At 45.6% G+C, this 23,101-nt stretch overlaps 1 protein-coding gene across 4 annotated transcripts in view; it reads left to right on the top strand.

Moving 5' to 3' along the window:
• LOC122555670 (sodium/hydrogen exchanger 9-like) overlaps nt 1-23,101 on the top strand; it is a 482,562-nt gene that overhangs the window by 199,687 nt on the left and 259,774 nt on the right. For all 4 annotated transcript variants that reach the window (XM_087993313.1, XM_087993316.1, XM_087993315.1 and 1 more), the window contains one exon: nt 3,843-3,931. In XM_087993313.1, the coding sequence (XP_087849439.1) occupies nt 3,843-3,931 (89 nt within the window). The remainder of the gene's footprint in view (nt 1-3,842; nt 3,932-23,101) is intronic.

Raw genomic sequence — 23,101 nt, 5'->3', positions numbered from 1 at the left:
ACTTTGTTTCCTGTCCATCAACCAGGTCTCTCAGGATGAATAGGTCATTTTCTGAGTGACAGGCAGTGACTAGTGGGGTACTGCAGGCACCAGTGCTTGGACCCCAGCTAGACACAAGTTATATTATCGCTTTAGGTGAGGGAACAAAATATAATATCTCCAAGTTTTCAGATGGTCCAAAACTGGGTGTGAGGGTGAGCTGTGAAGCGGATGCAGAGATGCTTCAGTGTCATTTGGATAAGTTGAACAAGTGAGCAAATGTATTGTAAATGTAGTGTAATGTGAGGTTATTTGCTTTGGTAACAAAAACAGGAAGGCAGATGATTATCTGAATGGCAATAGGTGGGGAAAGGGGGAGGTACTGAGAGACCTGGGAGTCCTTGTAAACCAGTCACAGAGTAAGTGTGTAGGTGAAGAAGGTGAATGGTTTGTTGGCCAGCATAGTGAGAGGATTTGAGTACAGGAGTAGAATGCCTTGCTGCAGTTGTATAGGGCCTTGGTGGGACCACAGCTCGAGTATCATGTGCAGTTTTTGTCTCCTTACCTGAAGATGGATGTTCTGATGATGGAGGGAGTGCAGCAAAGGTTTCCCAGGCTGATTCCAGGATGGCAGGACTGATCTATCAAGGGAGAGTGGATCAGTTAGGACTATATTCACAGACAAAACTGGGAGGGATCTCATAGAAACCACTAAACTTCTGACAGGATTAGGTAAGGTAATGCAGGAAGGATGTCCCTGCTGACCAGAGTATCCTGAACCAGGAGTCACAGTCGAAGGATGTGGAGTAAGCCCTGTAGGACTGAGATGAGGAGAAATGTCTTCACCCAGAGGGTGGGGAGTCTGTGGGATTCTCCTCCACAGAAAGTGGCTGAGGCCCAAAACATTGTATGTTTTCAAGCAGGAGTTGGATAGTTCTTAGGATCAAAGGGTATGGGGAGAAAGCAGGAGCACGGGACTGAGTTGGATGTTCATCCATGATTGATGGAGCAGGCTCAAAGGGCCGAATGGCCTACTCTTCCTATTTTCTCTGTTTACAAGTAACAACATCCAGATTTAACATGTCGTGCCAATGAAGCAAGGGTGAAGTGAGACGAAAAGCTTTCTCCCACAGTGAGTAGTTAGGGTGTGGGAAGCACTCTCTGGAAATGTGGTGGAGGCAGGTTCAACTGAGGCATTCAAGCTGGGCATTGGATAATTGTTTGGATAAAACAATCCCATGCAAGGATGTGGAGGAAAATCAGGAGATTGGCACTAGGTGCTGATGCTCTTTCCATGGCCGGTGCAGACACGATGGGCTGAATGGCGTCCTCCAGCAGCAGGCTGTCCAGCCATTCCTGTCTGAAACCGAGGCTTCCCTCTCACTAATGGCCATGTCCTCTTCAGCCTGGGATTCTCTCAAGTGCCATCAGTTCCCCATTACTGATCATGAGTTGGAAATGAGCAACAGGATGTGCTGCAGAAATTCACCCAGGATCTTAGACAGTGTCGTCCACAGCCATGACCACTCCCATTCAGAAGAGCAGCAGATACATGAGTACACCTTCTCTTGCAAGTTCCCCTCCAAGCCACTGACCGTCCTTCAGTGTTTTCTGGATTTGGTGATGTGTAATGAGGCAGACCTGATTTGGAAAGCTTAAGGTGATGGAACCCCTAGGGGTCAGTGACCATAACATGATAAAATTCACCCTGCAGTTTGAGAGGGAGAAGTAAGCATCAATTGTTACGGTCTCTCTGTGACTTGTTCTCAACTCCAAATTGTTTTCTTGCCCGAGAGCTGACCACACAGTTACGAGTAGGATGGAAGATTGATAATTGATCACTAATCCAAGGACCAATCAACATCATCTTTGCCAGCCAAAAACTGCATCTGTACACCTCTGTTAGATCCACATTGTCTGCAATTCAGATTTCAATTGCTGCCTGTTCAAACAGGTGTTTACACGTTGCCTGTCACGGGTACCAGGGAGGCCACCCTGGTTTCAAAACAGCTCCTTCTCATTTCTGTTCCAGTTTTTAAAAAAACGCAAAATTAAAAAGTCAGGGTCCTCACCCAGGAATGAAATCAGATGCTTTGATTAGATTAGATTCCTTACAGTGTGGAAGCAGGCCCTTCAGCCCAACCAGTCCACACCGACCCTCCGAAGAGTAACCCATCCCTTTCTGACTAATGCGCCTAACACTGGGCAATTTAGCATAGCCAATTCACCTGACCTGCACATCTTGTGGGATTGTGGGAGCACCTGGAGGAAACCCACACAGACACAGGGATAGTGAGCAAACTTCACACAGATAGTTGCCCAAGGCTGGGATTGAGCCTGGGACCCTGATGCTGTGAGGCAGCAGTGCTAACCACTGAGCCACTGTACCGCCCAAAAGTGTTGGACTTGGCTGGAGGTTGTGATCCTGATGGGTGGTTTGAAGTGTGTCCAGGTGTAGTACAGGCATGTGAAAGAAGATTAGAAAGAGGAATTTTGTGAAGTTTTTCTGTGCTGTATAAAAAAAACATGAGGAAACTCTGAGGTATATATAATATGACTTATTACTTGATGCAGTTAAGTACCAGATAGACTTTGACATACTTGCAGAGACGATTAACTATTTTTCCACCACTATTTGTTTGAAGTTGCACTACTTTGACTCTATATTACTTTGATGTTGCCTTCACTGGGGTTAGCAAGATAGCTCTCCTCTTCTACTCTGCTTTCACTGGAAGCTCCATGTGAAAATGAGGGCACTCTGTCCCTTTATGCTGTGCATCGCACTCTCAGCCCGATGTCAATGGAACTACAGATGAGGCTCCCTGTTATTCCCAAACTTTGGGCAGCATTGTCTGAGCTGGGTGATTGCCATGAATAGTTAATGATGCCAGCTTTGGAAAATACCGCAAAGTCAGCACATCTCACTGCTTCTTATTCCATGTTAGAAGCAGAGGGCATCGTTAATAAGTGTGTGTGTGTGCGCGCACGCGCGCATATGGATAATCAATAACATGGAGATGAGCGTATTTGTGAAGAAAAACAATCCATAACATACCAGTGTTTGTAAGGAGATTCGTAATGATTTTGTTGTATTTTAATACTTTCTTTGCTACATATTTCATAATATTATGAATGCTTTCGTACTCTGAACTGAATTTTCATGATGAGTAAGGGGAGCATTGTGTACTCCCAATCATCAAAGCATAAAATACCTTGAAAAGGAGATGACAGACCATGTAAGATGCAAATCTTAGTTGGAGTCCTGACGGGGCTAACTCAGAAAACCTACTTAATGCACACAGGGTGCCTGTCCCATACGTTTGGGTGCTGTGTGTGTGTCTGTGTATGCACATGTGTCTGTTATGAGCTGCACTGTTGTGTGTCTGTCTGAGGAATACCAAGCTGTTGCTGACATCAATGTGAATTGGTACCAGGCAACTGCAGCTACCCTCCTTTATGCTCCTGTAGTGGGGTTTCAAGCACATGAATGATTTTGGCTCAGTGAAAGCCCTGGCAGTCAGTACAGCAGCTGACAAAAGTGTCTGGAGCTGCAGCCAACTGAACCAGGCACAGACAACAGTTTGCTGTTGTAGATGGCCCAGTCCCAGATGATAATGACCGCGACTGGTTAAAGCAGCAAACATTCACCTACATGCAGCGACCGTATTACTGTATCGGCACCATCCACGGGGATCCCATTTTTAAGAAAAGGCCCTTATTTGGTTGAGATGGTGCTTTTTTACCCACAAGAGAATCTGGGGGACTGACCACCCTCTCTAATGGTCAGCTTTGTAAGTCATGTACTTTGAAGTCACAGACAAAATGCTCCATTAAAGGAAGGTGTCTTTTATTTCTTCTTTTAGGAATTGTTGCTGTGCTCTTCTGTGGAATCACACAAGCTCATTACACCTACAATAACCTTTCTGATGAAGGAAAGATGAGGACGAAGCAGGTAGGAACATCCAACAACAACAACTTGCATTTGCATGCTGCCTTTTAATGTGGTAAGTCATCCCATAGTGCTTCAGGAGCACTCTCAAAATGACTTAGCACTGAGCCACATCAGGAGAAATTAGATGATCAAAATCTTAGTCTAAGCAGTAGGTATTACAGTGAGCAGAAAGGTTTCAGGGGGGAGGTCCAAACATGGGGCTATGCTACCAGTGACCGAGGGGTTAAAATTGGAGGTGTTTAAGAATTGGAATGCAGAACTCCACTAATTCCAGTCATGATGTATATCTTTTGGGTGTTAGAAACAGACATAGACACTTGGACCTGACTACTGTGTGGAACAAATGACTTGAAATAATCACAAGGGTGAACAGTAACGTTTGGGTGATTTGATGTCATGTTTTCAAAACGCCAAGCCTACTGCGTTCCAGCACCAAATATGATCCTGGGGATGAAGGACTTATCACATGAGGAGTGGTTGAGGTCTCTGGGTCCGTGCTTGATGGAGTTTAGAAGGATGAGGGAGGATCTGATTGAAACTTACACAATACTGAGGGGCCTGGATGGAGTTGATGTGGAGAAGATGTTCTCATCAGTAGGAGAGATTAGAACCTGAGAGCACAGCCACAGAGTGAAGGGAGATGAGGAGAAATTTCTTCAGCCAGAGGATGGTGAACTTCATTCCCACAGAGGGCTGTGGTGGCCATGTCATTGAGGGAAGTCAGAGATAGGTTCTTGATTTGTAAGGAGATCAAAGGCTGGAGCATAAGAACTAGGAGCAGGAGCAGGCTGTCTGACCCCTCGAGCCTGCTCCACTGTTCAATATGATCATGGTTGATCTTTTCATGGCCTCATCTCCACTTACCTCCCTCTCACCATAACCTTTAATTCTTTCACTGTTCAAACAGTTATCTATCTTAGCTTTAAACATGTTCAACGAGGAAGCCTCAACCACTTCCCTGGGCAGGGAATTCCACAGATTCACAACCCTCTGGGTGAAGAAGTTCCTTCTCAATTCAGTCCTAAATCTGCTCCCTCTAATTTTGAGGCTATTCCCTCTTGTCCCAGTTTCACCCGCCAGTGGAAACATCCTCTCTACTTCTATCTTATCTATTCCCTTTCATAATTTTATATGTTTCTAGAACATCCCCCCCTTATTCTCCTAAATTCTGATGAATGTACAGGGAGAGGGCAGGAGAATGGGTTTGAGAAACATATCCGGTGTAATGGAGTGATGGTGCAGACCTGATGGACTGACATAATCTAATTCTTCTTGTATATCTTAGAGCAATGTGAAGTTGCTGTTTCAATGTGTCTTGTGCCCTGGCCTGTTCTTGACAACCCATTTGTTCTCCTGATGGTCCTGTTTAAAGGACAACTCAACCGGTTCACAGTCCCTCCTCCCCCCAAGCCAATTTGGGTGTCATGAATTTAGGACTGCCCACCTTTATCTTCACTCCCCCTGTTCCCCTCTACTCCAGTTCAGAGGAGCCAAGCTGCAGCATTGGTGATGCCTTTCACTGTTTGAGGAAGGAACTGCATTCCAGGCTGTATTTAAGTGATGAGAGGGGACTGAGGAATTAGGAGGGGTTTGGGAATGGAGTGGGGGCTGAGTTTCTGTCATTTTGCCTTTGCTACAATGATGGTTCCAATCAAAAGAATGACTAGCTATTCAAGACCTTCAATCACAATGCTTGTATCCTGGATACAGTCTCAGCAGACCTCTGTGGGAAATAATTCCACGGGTTTGCTCCCCTCAGAAGAAATTCCACCTCAATTTCTGTGGTAAATGTGTGACCCCTTACTTTGAGATGATGCCTTTGGTCTTAGACTTTACCATAAGGGGAAACATCTTTCTGTATCTACTCTGTGAAGTCCCCTGAGATTCTTATGTTCAATCACGTCACCTCTCATTCTTCTTACCAACAATGAGTACAGGCCCATCCTATTCAACCTGACCTCATTAGACAGTCCACCCATTCATGGGATCGACCTAATGAGCCTTCTCTGGATTGCCTCCAATCCCAGAATATTGTCCCCTAAATAAGGAACCAAATATGTTGTTTAAAAATAATGTTTACACCCAGTGCCCTTCCACCCTGTAAAAGTAGTGGCAGCAGTTTCTCAATATTGGTAGGTGAGGTGGGGTTGGTGGGATGAGGTGAGGTGGGAGGTGGGGTGAGGGGTTGGTGGAGGACCTGGGGCTTGGGAGATGAAGTGGGGGGATTGATGGGTGAGGTGGGGGATTGGTGGGTGAGGCGGGGGGATTGGTGGGTGAGGCGGGGGGATTGGTGGGGGGAGGAGTTGGGGGTTGAAGATGGGGTGATGAGGTGAGGGTTGGAGGGGAGGAGCTGGGGTTTGGGGGACGAGCTGGGGGTTGGCAAGGTGAGGTGTAAGTTGGGGGATGAACTGGTGGTTGCCGGGGAGGGTGGGTTGAGCTGGGGATGCGGCGATGTGGTGGGGTTGGGTAGTGAGCTGGGGGATTTGGGGATGAGCTGAGCTTGGGGGGGGTGGGGGCAGACTTGGGGTCCTGGGTTGAGCTGGGAGTGAGGGGTTGGGCTGGCTGTTTGCGGGGGGGGGGGGGGGGGGGGGGAGATGAGGTTGGGGAACAAATTGAGACTCTTTGGCAGGAAGTAAATTCCATCTGGGATAGCCATTCTAATTGGCTATCCTGAAGTGAATCACAAGTGACTGGATTCCAGAAAATGATTGCTGATAGTAAACTCATAAAGAGGACATTGACACTTCAAAGTGAAAACAAATCTTAGTTTCATTGGTTCAAACTGTGAGGTAATACATTATGGGAAGTGAGATGAACAATCAATAAAACTATGTGATGGTTTGGACAGAGCAGGGAGTACGATAAGCATGGATTACATTGCTACAAGGCTTCGGATACAGCTGGAGGTTTCTATTGGTGATTGGTCACCTCGATATACAACAGACATTTGAAGTACACAGCGTAGTTTTTCATTGAAGTGAAACCATCAAGAGGAAGATCGATTTTTGTGTCATTTTGTTCCACTGGAGCAGGGAAGCTTAAGACCATAAGAGACAGGAGCAGAAATTAGGCCATTCAGCCCATTGAGTCTGCTCCGCCATTTAATCATGGATGATCAGTTTCTCAACCCCACTCTTCCGCTTTCTCCCCATAATCCTTGGTCCCCTTGACCGTCAAGAACCTATCTATCTCAGTCTTAAATATACTCAATGACCTGGCCTCCACAGCCTTCTGTGGCAGTGAATTCCATAGATTCCCCACTTTCTGGCTGAAGGAGTTTCTCCTTATCTCCATTCTAAAAGGGTCTTCCCTTTACTCTCAGGCTGTGCCCTCTGGTCCTGGTCTCTCCTACCAAAGGAAGCATCTTCCTAACATCCACTCTGTCCAGGCCGTAGTGTTCTGCATATTTCAATTAGATCCCTCCTCATCCTCCTAAACTCTCTCAAGTATAAACCCAGAGTCCTCAAACATTTCGCATATGTTAAGCTTTTCATTCTTGGGACAATTCTCGTGAGCCTCCTCTGAAAATGCTCCAAGGCCAGTACATCCTACCTGAGATATGGGGCCCATTGTGATTTAGCAAAGACCTTTAATATTCCGAGAAGTTTTGTACAGGAGAATAAGGAAAGACTAATTCCTTCGGTTGCAGGGTCAATGGTAAGGGTTATGAATTGAACTGTTCTCAGCAGAAGACTCCAGGTTAAGATTAAAAAAATTAACTTACAGAAATCTGCCATCATTGTACCTTTATTCATTCATGGGAAGAGGTTATCACTGACTAGCCCAGCACATATTGCCCATCCCTAATTGCCCAGAGGGCAGTTAAGAGTCAATCACATTGCTGTGGGTCTGGAGTCACATGTAGGCCAGACCGGGTAAGGATGGCAGTTTCCTTCCCTAAAGGACATTAGTGAACCAGATGGGGTTTTCCTGACAATCAGATATGGATTCATGGTCATCATTAGACTTTTAATTCCATTTTGAAAAAATTCTATTCAATTTCCACCATCTGCTGTGATGGAATTCAAGCCCAAGTCCCTAGAACATTATCTGAGTCTCTGGATTAACAGTCCAGCAATAATACCAGTTGGCCATCACCACCTTCCTCTTCTGAGGGAAAACTGGGGCCCATATTAGAGACAGTCTGAGTTTCTTGACAGAAGTTTGGAGGAGGAGACCAGATCGGAAATAAACTTTATTATTGTTTTCTCCCCTGTCAATGCACTGATATTTTTAGCAAAGGTTCTGGACTCCGAATTAGAGGCACAATGCCAGACAAAGCAATTTATATCCATGGGAATCTCTCTTCCCATTGCTTCTTCCATTGTGCTCATGACAATAGTAAAGGCACAGCAGGTGAGATTCAGTCTGGACAAGTGTGAAGTGATGCACTCTGGGAGGGCTCAGCAATAATTGGCATCATTCTCAAATTTGAAGATGAACAGAGAGCTCTTGAGGTCCTTTGCCATACATTTTAAAAGGGCAAGTTGGTAGTGGTTAAAAAGTGTATTATAGAGTTTATAAACAGAGGGCTAGCATTTTTATGAAATGAAATCATGTTAGAACTTGTATATTATATGTGTTGTCCCCCTATGTGGTCAAGACTCTCTCGATCTCTGCCTTAAAAATATCCAATGACCCTATTTGTCCTGCTCTCTGGCAGAGCGATTTCCACCAATTCTCAACCCTAGGGAGGCATGGTGGCTCAGTGCTGCCTCCCAGCACCAATTCCACCCTCCGATGACTGTCTGTGTGGAGTTTGCACATTCTCCCCGTGTCTGCATGAGTTTCCTCCGGGTGCTTCGATTTCCTCCCACAGTCCAAAGATGTGCAGGTCAGGTCGATTAGCCAAGGGCAATGCAGGGCTACAGCGATAGGCTAGGGAGGTGGGTCTGGGTGGAATGTTGTTCAGAGGCTTAGTGCAGTCCCGATGGGCTGAATGGCCTGCTTCCACACTTTAGGGACCCTATGGTTTTGAGAGAAACTATTTATCTCTTCACCACCTTCACTCATTTTCAAAATTTCATCCTTTAGTTCCAGCCTCCAAACTCTTTCACTGCTCAATTTATTTTCAAAATGTCAGTGCAGTCAGTATTTTCAGTGACTGACTTCTGTTGTCTGTGTGCAATTCTCTATGGTTCTTTGATCTGCAGCTGTTGGACTGCCTCAATCTGAGTGAAAACAGTCTGTTCATTTCCCTGAATCTGTGATAACACAGGAAACCTGACTGGAAAGCAACACTGTTTATTGTTGAACACCAGAATACAGCCATTGCTCGTGGTGTACATAGGCTAGACCCAGCCTAGGACGGACAGTTCTTAAAATTTATTCATAGGATGGATTCATCACTGGCCAGCATTTATTGCTAAATGGCCAGAGGCTAGTTAAGAGTCAGCCACATTGCTGTGGGTCTAGAGTTGCATGTAGGCCAGACTGGGTAAGGATGGCAGTTTCCTTCCTTGAAGGGGTTAGTGATGATTCACCACAGCAGATTTGCCGCTGATGATTAGCCACTGCCAGTTCTCCACCAGCGTTTCTCCTCTGGGGTCGTTTGACCTCTGGAGACTATTTTCCACTGGAAATATATATATGTGTACTGATTGTTTTCCCTCCCACCTGTTCGTTCATATTTCTCAGTTCCCTTTATTTATACAACTACATACTACATATTGATTAAAAAAAAGGTAAAATAAATAACATTTTATTAGTTGATATATAAAAATGAGTTACAAACTTTAACCAGACAAAGGAAATATATTTTAACAATCTTTATAATGGCAGTAAAATCTCACATTAATATTAAACAATGAAATTTTAGTTCATTTGATAGTTATGCGCTATTCCTCGAAGATATTCCAAATAATCACTTTCACCGTATTCAAGAACAAGTTTGTTTTATTTTATTATCTGCGTCTCGACTTTTTTTTTAGCTTTATTTTTAATCACAGTGCCACTCTTGGTGTGGATCCGTCCATTACATCGGCCCCTTTATTCACATCACCAAAACTTAATACTTGAATCACTCTAAGATAGTTTATCAAAATCATATATAAACCCATCGTGGTGAAACTTCTTATTTCCACGTTTACTAATAATTTCTGTTTCCATTTTGAAGACTTGAAGGTAAATGAAAAAAAAACAAGCTTAAAAAAAAGACTCTCCCGTAACGACGCAAACACCACCTTAACCAATATAATGACAATTTTATATAGTTTAGATATGCTTGTTCTCTAACATTTTAAACATTGTTAAATAAAAAGAAATTCTATTAACAAAAATAAATGGTTATTAAAACAAGGAAACGCTACCACCAATATTCAAAATATACAACTTACTTGCGGTGGCGAATTGTTGGCGGCGAATGGTCCCATCCCTCCCTGAAGGACATTGGAGTATCATATGGGTCTTTTCCCAACAGTTGGTAACAGTTTCATCATTACTATTAAATCCTTAGATCCTTAAATCCAGATTTTTATTGAAGTGTTGCTGTGGTGGGATTTGGAATCATAGAGATGTACAGCATGGAAACAGACCCTTCGGTCTAACACCTCTATGCCGACCAGGTATTCTAAATAAATATATTCCAATTTGCTAGTATTTGACCCATAATCCCTCTGAACCCATCCTATTTGTGTACCCATCCAGATGCATTTTAAAAGTTGTAATTGTACCAGCCTCCACCACTTCCTCTGGCATCTCATTCCATACATGCACCACCCTCTACCTGAAAAGTTGCCCCTTAGGTCTCTTTTAAATCTTTCCCCTCTCACTCTAAACCTGTGCCCTCTAGCCCTGGACTCCCCAACCGCATAGAAAAGACTTTGTATATTTATCCTATCCATGCCCCACATGATTTTATAAAACCTCCAGCCTCCGACGCTCCAGGGAATGCAGCCCCAGCCTATTCAGCCTCTCCCTATAGCTCGAAAACCCCCAACTCTGGCAGTATCCTTGTAAATCCTTTCTAAACACTTTCAAGTTTCACCAAGGTCTCCAGAATATTCCACAGGTCTCTGTATTACTAGTCCAGCACACAGACCACTCAGCCATCACTTCCCTGGTCTGCATTATATATGTTTTTATAATCTGCCTGTTCAGACATGATACTATCCACCTCTGGAGCAAGTGGGACTTGGGTCATGGCCTCCTAACTCAGAGGTAGGGACACTGCCGCTGTACCAAATAGATTCCTTTGCATCTGCTTTACTTTTATTCTCTTACACACAACCGAACATTTTCTCGCCATCACCAAGTCACTGCAACATTTTCATATTTTTGTTTTTAAACTATTAACTACCATCAGTAATCACTCATTTAGCCAATTAGATAATAGCATGCAGAGGGAATTTCAATGCAAGCCACCAAAAGGGAGTGGGGGTGGGGGTAGGGAGAGCAGGATGGGAAGAAATCTAATCCCCTGTGGTGCCCACCTCTCTCTAAAGACATTGGGAGCATTGGTGAGCACTGTCTGCTGCCTCTCCAATGCCACCCAGGCACAAACATAACCACGGAAAAAGGGTGTTCTTTCATTCTTACTTCTATCTGTTGTTCACCCATTCAAAAACATTATTACACACCTCTGGAGCAGGTGAGATTTGACCCAGGCCTCCAAGTCCTGGGGTAGGGACACTCCAACTGCCCCACAAGAGAGCCCTAAATGAAAGATGTAGGTGTTTTCTAATCAATCTTTTTGGTCAAAAGTCACACAACACCAGGTTATAGTCCAATAGGTTTATTTGAAATCACAAGCTTTCGGAGCGCTGGTCCTTCATCAGGGGAAGTGGAGGGAAGCTCGCAGGCACCAAATCTGTAGGTGGAGAGATAATGGTAATATAATTAAGAGTGGCAACAGATAAGTACAAATCATGCAAGTGGAGTGTTAACAGGCTGAATAATATTCCGTGTATGTGCACTTCCCTGTCGAAGGAGCAGCGCTCCAAAAGCTTGTGATTTCAAATAAACCTGTTGGACTATAACCTGATGCTGTGTGACTTCTGGCCGAAAGAAAATCTCTCATTTAGGGCTCTCTTGTGGGGCAGTGGTAGTGTCCCCAGTGATATGTAATAACATCTCTGAATGCTGGTCTAACACCAGCACTTCCACAGTCTTTTTCAGAGATGTTATTACATATCACTGGGATAAGTGGGATTTGAACCTGGGCCTCCCAATCTAAGAGGTAGGGACAATACCCCTGAGCCACAGGAGTGATGAGGTCAGGCTGGTTGGGCCGTGGCCTGTTACCAAGGGAACCTGTACCCAAAAAGCTCCATGAGGTGGTTAATGAGTGACTGGGCATTGTCGGGGTCATCACAGACACCAATGATGCAGCGCCCCTTGTGGTTTCTGTTGTCACATGAGTAGCTGAGTGAGGAAGCAGCAACACTGAGGTGCAGCCCGTTCAGGAAATGCACAGCCAGCAGGATGCATTGATGAGTTTGTGGTTTTTGAAGTCACAAGCTATTTTAGAAACCAAATGTGGAGCTCAATGGGGATATCTTGGTTTCATCTTTACTCTTCAATGTTTTTATTGATGAGAAAAAGTCCTGTCTGAACTGAGCCATGCTGAAGATTCAGATTGCAGAGTCTCATGCACTTAATGTAATGACTCTATTTGGATCCATTTTAGGGCAATGTATGCTATGTGGTTGCCACAGCAACAGGCCATATTTTTGTTGTTAGTGGAATAAAATAAATTGTTTACTGAAACTAATGTGAACTATGGGATATTTCTGTGTACTGCTAAAAGCCTTTCAGATTGGTGTTGACTTGGTGTTTTTCTCTCTTGTATCCACTGTAAAGCAGATTGTCACAATTTCACTTACCTATTGGGTGTTTACAGTTGTCAGCAGGAAGGTTTCCCACCCTGTTCATGCCCGCTGTAACTGAGCGCGGTCATAAGTGGGATTATGTTTGATAACAACCGTCTCCCCTGTCCTCACTGCAGGGAACACCACCAGAGCCAAATTGTAGTGCGCCTCGATGTTACAATGGAATTCTATCCCAATCATTGCTCCTTGCTTCATTCATTCTTGATATTAGATTAGATTCCCTACAGTGTGGAAACAGGCCCCTCAACCCAACCAGTACAAACTGACCCTCCGAATAGTAACCCACTCAGACCCATTTCCCTCTGACTGATGCACCTAACACGATGGGCAATTTAGCATGGCCAATTCATCTGACCTGCACATGTTTGGATTGTGGGAAGAAACTGGAGCACCCAGAGGAAACCCACGCAGACACTGGGAGAATGTCCAAATTCCACACAGACAGTCGCCCGAGGCTAGAATTGAACCCGGGTCCCTGGTGCTGTGAGGCTGCAGTGCCAACAGGCCTATTTGTCCTGAAGAAGATAGTGGTCTTGATGAATAACTGCAGTCTCGATGTTTCAGGTCATAAATATAGAAGGCCCATTGAAACAACAACACCACACTAAATAGTACCTACATTCCTTCCTTTTTGTGGGGTGGGTCTCCATGATGCTAAGTACAGTTAGATTAGGCAATGTCTGATTGCTCCCACATCCCTTCCTATCATTTAGAATTCTCCACTGGGACAACTAAAGAGGTAAAGTTGTTGTACTCCCAGTGGGCTACACCTTCAGTAGAGAGAGACGATTGGTGCTGGTTTAAACTGGGGGTCACCATGCCTCAGGGGCAAAGGGAGAGGTTGAGAAGGAGAGTCCCTCACAGTAACCTGAGTTGGTGTGGGAATTGGACCCAAGCTGTCGACACACCCTGCATTGCAAACAAGCTATCCAGCCAACCGAGCTAACTGACACCCCTAGGATAAGGCTATGCACACAACAACGCTGTTCAGTTAATAAAATTTAGCTTTCTATTGGTGCAAATGAAATGCCTCAATAATTCATACAAGCTATCTGCTATTCATGTAGTTATACTCATTCATGGGACTATTTGATATTGGCTAGGTCAGTAGAACATAGAACAGTACAGTACAGGCCCTTTGGCCCTCGATGTTATGCCAGCCTTTTATCCTACTCTAAGATCACACTAACCTACATACCCTTTATATTACTATCTTTTATGTGCCTAAGTTGCTTTCAAGTTGCTTACGTGTCCCTAATGTATCTGATTCTACTACTACTGTTGGCAGTGCATTCCATGCACCAACCACTCTCTGTGTAAAGAACCTACCTCTGACATCTCCCCTGGACTGTCCTCTAATCACCGTAAAACTATGTCCCCTCGAGATAGCCATTTCCACCCTGGGAAAAAGTCTTTCGCTCTCCATTCTATCTATGCCTCTCATCATCTTGTACACCTCTATTAAGTCACTTCTCATCATCTTTCACTTCAATGAGAAAATCCCTAGCCTCCCTCAACCTTTCTTCATAAGGCATGCTCTCCAGTCCAGGCAGCATCCTGGTAACTCTCCTCTGCGCCCTCTTGAAAGCTTCCATATCTTTCCTATAATGAGATGACCAGAACTGAACACAATCTTCCAAGTGTGACTTAACCAGAGCTTTATTGAGCTACAGCAGAACCTCATGGCTCTTAAACTCCATCCCCCTACTAATCAAAGCCAACACATCATACACCTTCTTAACACCCTATCAACTTGGGTGGCAACTTTGAGAAATCTATGGACATGGACCCCAAGATATCTCTGTTCCTCCACACTATCTGGAGAGCAGTTCCACATTTTTGTGGGCCTGGAGTCACATGTAGGCCAGATCAGGTAAGGATGAACTGAAGGACATTGGTGAACTGCATAGGTTTTTACATTATTTGACAGCAATTACCTGATTGCCATTAGATTTATTCCAGATTTTATTGAACTCAAATTTCACCATCGGGAAAATCTCCCCATGGTGAGATTCAAACCCATGTCCCCAGAACTTTGGCCTGGAGGTTCTGGAATGCTACTCCCATGACATTACCACTATGCTACTGCCTCCCCTGTGCACCTGATCAGCAGATGCTCATCTGGAATAATAATCCAGCCATTATATATGGAGCAGGGAAACAGGGAGCAGATTGAGTTCTTCTGGTTTTCCATACAGCAGCCCTGAAGCGGATTTGAACCGGGATCAGGGAAGTAAGTGAGCAAATCACTCCATTGATTCATTTATTTTCATCTGAGTTCGAAATAATTTCTGCAAAGTCATCTCCTGCTCCTGTTTCTGATAGAACTTCTGTCGTATGCTAGATTTCTGCAAAAGGCTGTGTCACTTAACGTGTTGGTTTTGAGGTTGCTGCCTGATGGGGGGGACACTTCCCCATAGCTGGGGGATAGAGGTTGAAACTTTATTGCTGGAACAGCACAGCAGGTCAGGCAGCATCCAGGGAACAGGAGATTCGACGTTTCGGGCACAGGCCCTTCTTCAGGAATGAGCAGAGAGTGTTCAGCAGGAGAAGATAAAAGGTAGGGAGGAGGGACTTGGAGGAGGGGCGTTGGAAATGTGATAGGTGGAAAGAGGTCAAGGTGAGGGTGATAGGTCGGAGTAGGATGGAGGCGGAGAGGTCAAGAAGAAGACTGCAGGTCAGGAAGGCGGTGCCGGGCTGGAGGGATTCGGCTGAGACAAGGTGGGGGGAGGGGGGATGAAGAAACTGGTGAAGTCCAAGTTCATCCCCTGTGGTTGGAGGGTTCCCAGTCGGAAGATAAGACGCTCCTCCTCCGACCGTCGCGTTGTTGTGGTTTGGCGGTGGATGAGTCCAATGACCTGCATATCCTCGGTGGAGTGGGAGGGGGAGTTGAAATGCTGTGCTACAGGGTGATTGGGTTGGTTCGTCCGGGTGGCCCAGAGGTGCTCTCTGAATCGCTCCGCAAGTAGGCGGCCTGTCTCCCCAATATAGAGGAGGCCACACCGGCTGCAGCGGATGCAGTAGATGATGTGGGTGGAGGTGCAGGTGAATCTGTGGCGGATATGGAAGTTTCCTTTGGGGCCTTGGAGAGAAGTGAGGGGGGAGGTGTGGGCGCAAGTGTTGCACCTCCTGCGGTTGCAAGGGAAGGTGCCGGGAGTGGAGATTGGGTCGGTGGGGGGTGTGGATCTGACAAGGGAGTCACGGAGGGAGTGGTCTCTACGGAAAGCTGATAGGGGAGGGGAGGGGAATATATCCTTGGTGCTGGGGTCTGTTTGGAGGTGGCGGAAGTGACGGCGGATGATGCGCTGTACATGGAGATTGGTGGGGTGGTAGGTGAGGACCAGTGGGGTTCTGTCCTGGTGGCGGTTGGAGGGGCGGGGCTCAAGGGCGGAGGAGCGGGAAGTGGAGGAGATGCGGTGGAGGGCACCGTCGACCACGTCGGGGGGGAAATTGCGGTCCTTGAAGAAGGAGGCCATCTGTGTTGTACGTATTTTGAACTGGTCCTCCTGGGAGCAGATGCAGCGGAGACGAAGGAATTGGGAGAATGGGATGGCGTTTTTACAGGGGGCAGGATGGGAGGAGGTGTAGTCCAGGTAGCTGTGGGAGTCGGTTGGTTTGTAGTAGATGTCCGTGTTGATTCGGTCGCCTGAGATAGAAACAGAAAGGTCTAGGAAGGGGAGGGAGGAGTCCGAGACTGTCCAGGTGCATTTGAGGTCGGGGTGGAAGGTGTTAGTGTAGTGGGTGAACTGTTCAACCTCCTCGTGGGAGCACGAGGTAGCGCCGATACAGTCATCAATGTAGCGAAGGAAAAGATGGGGGGTGGGGCCAGTGTAGGTGCGGAAGATGGATTGTTCCACATACCCTACGAAGAGGCAGGCATAGCTGGGGCCCATGCGGGTGCCCATGGCTACTCCTTTTGTTTGGAGAAAGTGGGAGGATTGGAAAGAAAAGTTGTTCAGGGTGAGGACCAGTTCGGTCAGTCGAAGGAGGGTGTCGGTGGATGGGTACTGCGTGGTACGGCGGGAAAGGAAGAAGCGGAGTGCTTTGAGTCCTTCGTGATGGGGGATGGAGGTGTACAGGGACTGGATGTCCATGGTGAAGATGAGGCATTGGGGACCGGGGAAGCGGAAATCCTGGAGGAGGTGGAGGGCGTGGGTGGTGTGAAATCCTGGAGGAGGTGGAGGGCGTGGATAGAGGTGTCTGCTTTATTTTCATTACCTTGAATGTTACTGTTGGAAGAAAGCACAGCCACTGAAAGTGACAGCAAAAGTTGCCTCGCCCCGTTAGGTGTAACATTTCAGTGCCACTTCATTTTAAAACCGCTGGTATCAATGCCGATCCAAGTGAGTTAGTACTAGCACTGCCCTGCTTCCTCTATATCATTCCTGCTTCTAAATTACTGATGGTTCTGTCCCTGATTGCTTCCACCTAAGAGCAAGCAAACACCGCCGAAACCAATTGGAAGGTGTGTTCTAAAGTGCTCTGATTTCCAGCATGTGATCTGCAAGTGAAAGCATCTGCGGTGCTAGCGAAATGAATGAACGAGCAAAAGGATTTGTATCTCTGGAGACACAAGTCTTGTTATTTTAACTCTGTGCGTGTGCTCATTCTGCTCTCTCGCCTTGTCACAAGCAGTAACTCCTGTTCCCCAAACTCTCTCATCAGTGTTCACAGTCGGTCTTCCATCTGGTGAATTACTCGCACGCTTTACATGCACAGACACACTGTCAATCACACCTGCTCTGGGAAATAATCAGGTTCGACAGATAACAAAGCAATGGTAGCACTTAAATTAACAGCCACGTTTTGATCATTCTTTTATCTGAAGTTGCTGTAATGTCTTCATGTAAGTAAAAAGTAAAGCACTATTAGCATTGCTGTTGGTTTGAGAGCGAACTATGGCTCAATAAACCAGATGATAGAGATATGAAGTAAACAAGCACACACAATGCAAGAGGAATTCAGAGCTGGCAGCATCTATGGAGAGAGACAGAGGGTTAATGTTTCCAGGTGACTCCAGAATCTGGGTACCCTCTTACAGTTTACCATTGCATTCCAGCCACAAAAGCCTCCTATCAAACTTAATGTCTCTCACTGTGGTTTCATAGTGTTACATCTGCACCTAGAGCACACTGATTTCTCCTACACTCACTTGACTACACTGTGCTGTTGGATGCCTTGAGACATTACACAATTTTGTAGGTTGCTATGTAAATATAAATTTACATATTTTTTCCATCTCCAATTAATGTCATTTATACAAACTTACACCCTCATGTACCAGCGATTATCCGTCACAGCATGACTGCTGTAGGAGGGTCGGGGAGGTGGGTTCTCAGCTTTTCAGACTGTCCACCATTGGCTGTGTCAGGGCTATTCATTGGTCCAAGCAACTGACCAATGGTGTGGAGGTTAACTGGACTGTCTTGTGTCTGTGCCCTACCATGTGGACTTCCCTGTCAAGTGCATAGTGTGAAAGCAACAAAGTAGGTAAAAACAATGACTGCAGATGCTGGAAACCAGATACTGGATTAGTGGTGCTGGAAGAGCACAGCAGTTCAGGCAGCATCCAAGGAGCTTCGAAATCGACGTTTCGGGCAAAAGCCCTTCATCAGGAATAAAGGCAGTGAGCCTGAAGCGTGGAGAGATAAGCTAGAGGATGGTGGGGATGGGGGGAAAGTAGCACAGAGTACAATGGGTGAAAGTTTATGATATGACAGAACAATCCTGTCCCAAGCTGTTGAAATAATTGGACCGATTGTCCATTGACCACCATAGCTGTCTGTCCTGGAGGTGCTAACTCTGAAGTGGGTACAGGATCATTGATGTTGATTGAAATTTGCTCCCTGGCCCACATGACCTTTGTATGATGGACACAAAATGTTGCCAGATTGTTGGACACTGAGATTAGTTCTCCTTTTCCTCAGTAGCTGCATTGTCAGGAATGCTGAGGGAGGAAATTGCTGGGATTTTGTATGAAACCTTTGTATCCTGTTTAGTCACAGGAGCAGTACCAGCAGACTGAAGTGTAACCAATGCTGTTCCTTTGTTTAAGAAGGGCATCAGGGATAATCTGGGAAATTACAGACCAATGAGCATGATGTCAGTGACAGGGATGGGATTTACTCTCATTCGGAAAAAGTCTGGATTTATTAGGGATAGGCAGCCTGGCTTTGTGCAGGAAAGGTCATGCTTCTCAAACTTGATGGAGTCTTTTGAGGAAGTGACACAGAGATTGATGAAGGCAGGGTGGTCAATGTTGTCTCTATGGACTTTAGCAAGACTTTTGATAACGTTGCTTTGAGCTGGTTGATTGGGAGGGTGGAGTCACATGGGATCCAGTGTGAGCTGGTAAGGTGGATAGAGAACTGGTTATTGGGAGACAGAGTAGCGGTGGAAGGGTGTTTTTCTGACTGGAGATCTGAGGCCATTGATGTTCCTCAGGGATCAGTGCTGGGGGACCCCAGTTTGTAATATATATAAATAATCTGGGGACGAATGTAGGTGGTCTGATTAGTAAGTTTATGGATGACAAAAAGATTGTGGATAGTGAGGAAAATTGTCTGAGGATACAGACTGGAGACTGGGAGAAATGGCAGGTGCAGTTTAATCTAGACAAATGCAAGATGATGCATTCTGGGAGATCTTATGCAGGAGAGAAGTGTGCAGTAATGGTAGAAAATTTGGTCATATCAACATTGGCATCTAGTTGTACAGGTCCACAGTTCCCTGAAAGTGGCAACACAAGTGGATAAAGTGGACAAGAAGGTATTTGGCGTGCTTGGCTTCATCGGTCAGGGCATAGAGTACAAAATTGGCAAGTCATGTTGCAGCTGTATAGAACTTTAGTTCAGCCACATTTGGAATATCGTGTACAGTTCTGGTCACCACATTACCAGAAGGATGTGGACGCTTTGGAGAGGGTACAGAAACGGTTTACCAGGAGGTTTGGAGGGTATTAGCTACAAGGAGAGAGGGACTAAACTTGATTTGTTTCTGGTTGAACTTAAGGATGAGGGTCAACCAGATAGAAGTTTACAAAATTCTGAGAGGCATGGACAGAATGGATAGTGGGAGTCGTTTTCCCAGGGTAAGTCAGTTAGTAGGGGACATACATTCAAGCTAAAAGGGGGAAAGTTGAAAGGAGATGTGAGAAGCAAGTCTTTTACAGAGAGGATGGTAAGTGCCTGGAATGTGCTGCCAGAGGAGATGGTGGAGACAGATACAATAGCAACGTTGACGAGGCATCTTGACAGATACTTGAATAGGCAGGGAATAGAGGGATATGGAATGTGTAGAGGCAAAAGGCTGTTAGTTTAAAAAGGTGTCATGTGTTGGCACAGGCTTGGTGGGCTGAAGGGCCTGTTCCTGTGCTGTACTGCTCTTTGTTCTTCATACCCGATCACCACCTCTTGATTTAATGACCATTCCTTAAATATAACCCGTCATATTTCTGGGTCTCTGTATTGCTCAAACAATGATGCTGACATAAGTATTTCATTTCTATATGGGAAGAGGCGTCCTTTGTATTTTTAAAAATAAAATTGTTTCCTTATGCAAAGAAACTTTAAATCTCAAAGAAAGAATGTGTTGGAAGGGAGAGTTCTGTGGGAAATGTTAGTCTTATTTACATCTTTGAGCTTTTTTCTTGAACTTCCAATCAAGGATGCTGTCCTTCCTGAAAACTGACTGAATGGCAAGGTTGATGCTTGATTTATTGAAGAGCAGTTTATCTGAAGGTTCCGTTTGCTTCATTACTTCCTTTTTCATGTCAATAGCCATGAACTAGCATTATCGAAGAAGATGTACTGGAGTATTAGGTACATTAGAAGTCTGGCATGGATAAATAGAGCGCAAAGATAAGAATTAACTCAGTCTGTTAGTCAGGGGACATAAATTAACTCACATTCAACAAACAAATGGTGGCTCTCAGGCTGAAGAAAGAACATTAACACAGAGTGTAATATCTCGTTAAGGATTTGGGATCACAATTGGAGAGAACTGTTCCCACTTGGTAAAAGCTCAGTTAATCTAAAAGGAGGTTCAAGGTGGCACAGTTAGGGCCAGAGAGCATTACATATTGGGTTGAAATTGCAATTTGAGAGTTTTAATGATGGTTGCAGATAGCAAAGGTTTAAATCAACCAAAGCCAATAAAAATGCTTTAGGCAAGTTCCAGAAAAGCTCAGATGTACCCACTAATAGGGGTTTCTGGTTTTCACTCACAGGATGAGGGTGTCATGGGCCAGGCCAGTATTTATTACCCATCCCTAACTGCCCAGAGAGCAATTAAGAGTCAACTATATTGCTGTATTCCTGCTCCTCAGATGCTGCCTGACCTGCTGTGCTTTTCCAGCACCACTCTAATCTAGACTCTGGTTTCCAGCATCTGCAGGCCTTGTTTTTACTGACATTACTGTGGATTTGGAGTCACCTGTAGACCAAGTAAGAATGGCAGATTCCTTCTCTAAAGTGAACCAGATGAGTTTTCCGACAATCAGAATGGATTCATAGTCATCATTAGACTCTTAATTCCAGATTTTTAATCAAATTCAAATTCCACCATCTGTCGTGGTGGGATTCAAACCCAGGTCCCCAGAATGTTACCTGGGTCTCTGGATTAACAGTCTAGCAATAATACCACTAGGCCATTGCCTCCCACTTGGTGCCAGAGCATGGGCAACCTTGTTGGTTGGGTCGTGTCGGTAGCGGTGAGGTGGTGGAGGAGGTAAAAACAGGGTCAAAACAAGGACTGCAGATGCTGGAAACCAGAGTCTAGATCAGAGTGGTGCTGGAAAAGCACGGCAGGTCAGGCAGCATCCGAGGAGCAGCAAAATCAACGTTTCGGTCAAAAGCCCTTCATCAGGAATAGAGGCAGGGTGCCTGCAGAGTGGAGAGATAAATGAGAGGGGGGTGCGGGTGGGGAGAGGGTCAGGGCCCCAGTGTCATTGGGTGATGAGCTGGTTCTGCAGCTGGTGGACTCTCTTTAAACTGTGTCTTTCTATTTATTTTCTTATTCTTACAATTGCCGCCAGGTTGTGGTGACAGTGGAAAAGCTTTTTACCGTTTTTCTCGCTGTAAAATATACGTGACATTACAAGTCATTCAGCCTCAATGAGATTGAATGGGGGAGCAGGCTTAAAGGGCCAAATGTTCAATGTTTCTTTGATACAGAATGAATAGGTTGTCTTCCGAGGAAAGATTGAGCAAGCTGAGCTCGTTTCCACGTGCTTTTCTGAGAGTGAGGGATGGCTTGCTTGAAGGGTACAAGGTCCTGAATGGTCTTGACGAGGCAGATGTGGGAAGGATGATTCCTTTTGTGGGTCAGTTCAGAGCGAGGGAGTATTGCTTCAGAATTAGGGGTGGCGCATTTCGGGGAGAGGTGAGCAGAGTTTTTTTTTCCCCTTTGAGGACTGTGCAACTTTGGAACTCTGTACCTGAGCAGGCAGTGTAAGATTGTAAGATGGAGGTGGACAGGTTCTCGTTAGGCACAGGAAGCAAAGGTTCTTTGTGGACAGATGGGATTGTGGCATTTCAAACACAGACAGGTCAGCCTGGATGTTATTGAATGGCAGAACAGGCTTGAGGGGCTGAGTGGTCTACTTGTGCTCCTGAGTTGTATGTTCTTTAGAATGTGGATGGTATTCTGCAAGAGCAGCTAAATGGAATTCATATAGTTTGGTTTTTGTTTGGTTGGTGTAGAGATGATGGGCCGAAGGGCTTTTTGCATGCTGGATGACTCGATAATTAAGAACCATATAATCCCTACGGTGCAGAAAGAGGCCAATCAGCCCATTGAGTTTGTACCAACCCTCCAATGAGCATCCCACCCCTCCCCCCCCCTCTTAGACCCCAGTCCCCAACTTATCCCCACATTTTCCATGGCTTATCCACCCTAACCAGCGCATCTTTGGATTGTGTGAGGAAACCGGAGCACCCAGAGAAAACCCACGCAGACATGGGGAGAATATGCAAACTCCACAGACAGTCGCCTGAGGTGGGAATTGAACCGAGGTCCCTGGCGCTGAGGGAAGTAAAGCCTTTGACAAGGTCCCCTTTGATGGACAAATTAGTAAAGTTCGATAACATGGGATTCAGGGAGAGCTTGCCAATTGGATACAAAATTGGCTTAATAGCAAAAGACAGAGGTGGTGGAGGGGGTTCTTTTTGGATTGGAGGCCTGTGACCAGCCTGATGAAGGGCTTTAGAACTGAAAATGTGTTGCTGGAAAAGCGCAGCAGGTCAGGCAGCATCCAAGGAGCAGGAGAATCGACGCTGAGGAGGGGCTTATGCCCGAAGCGCGATTCTCTTGCTCCTTGGATGCTGCCTGACCTGCTGCGCTT

This window comes from Chiloscyllium plagiosum, unplaced genomic scaffold, assembly GCF_037043375.1.
Source record: "Chiloscyllium plagiosum isolate Xiang-an unplaced genomic scaffold, Cpla_swu_hap1 HiC_scaffold_13, whole genome shotgun sequence".
Taxonomy (NCBI): Eukaryota; Metazoa; Chordata; class Chondrichthyes; order Orectolobiformes; family Hemiscylliidae; genus Chiloscyllium; species Chiloscyllium plagiosum.
The sequence above is the reverse complement of the archived record's forward strand: the minus strand, read 5'-3'. Positions and strand labels throughout refer to the sequence as shown.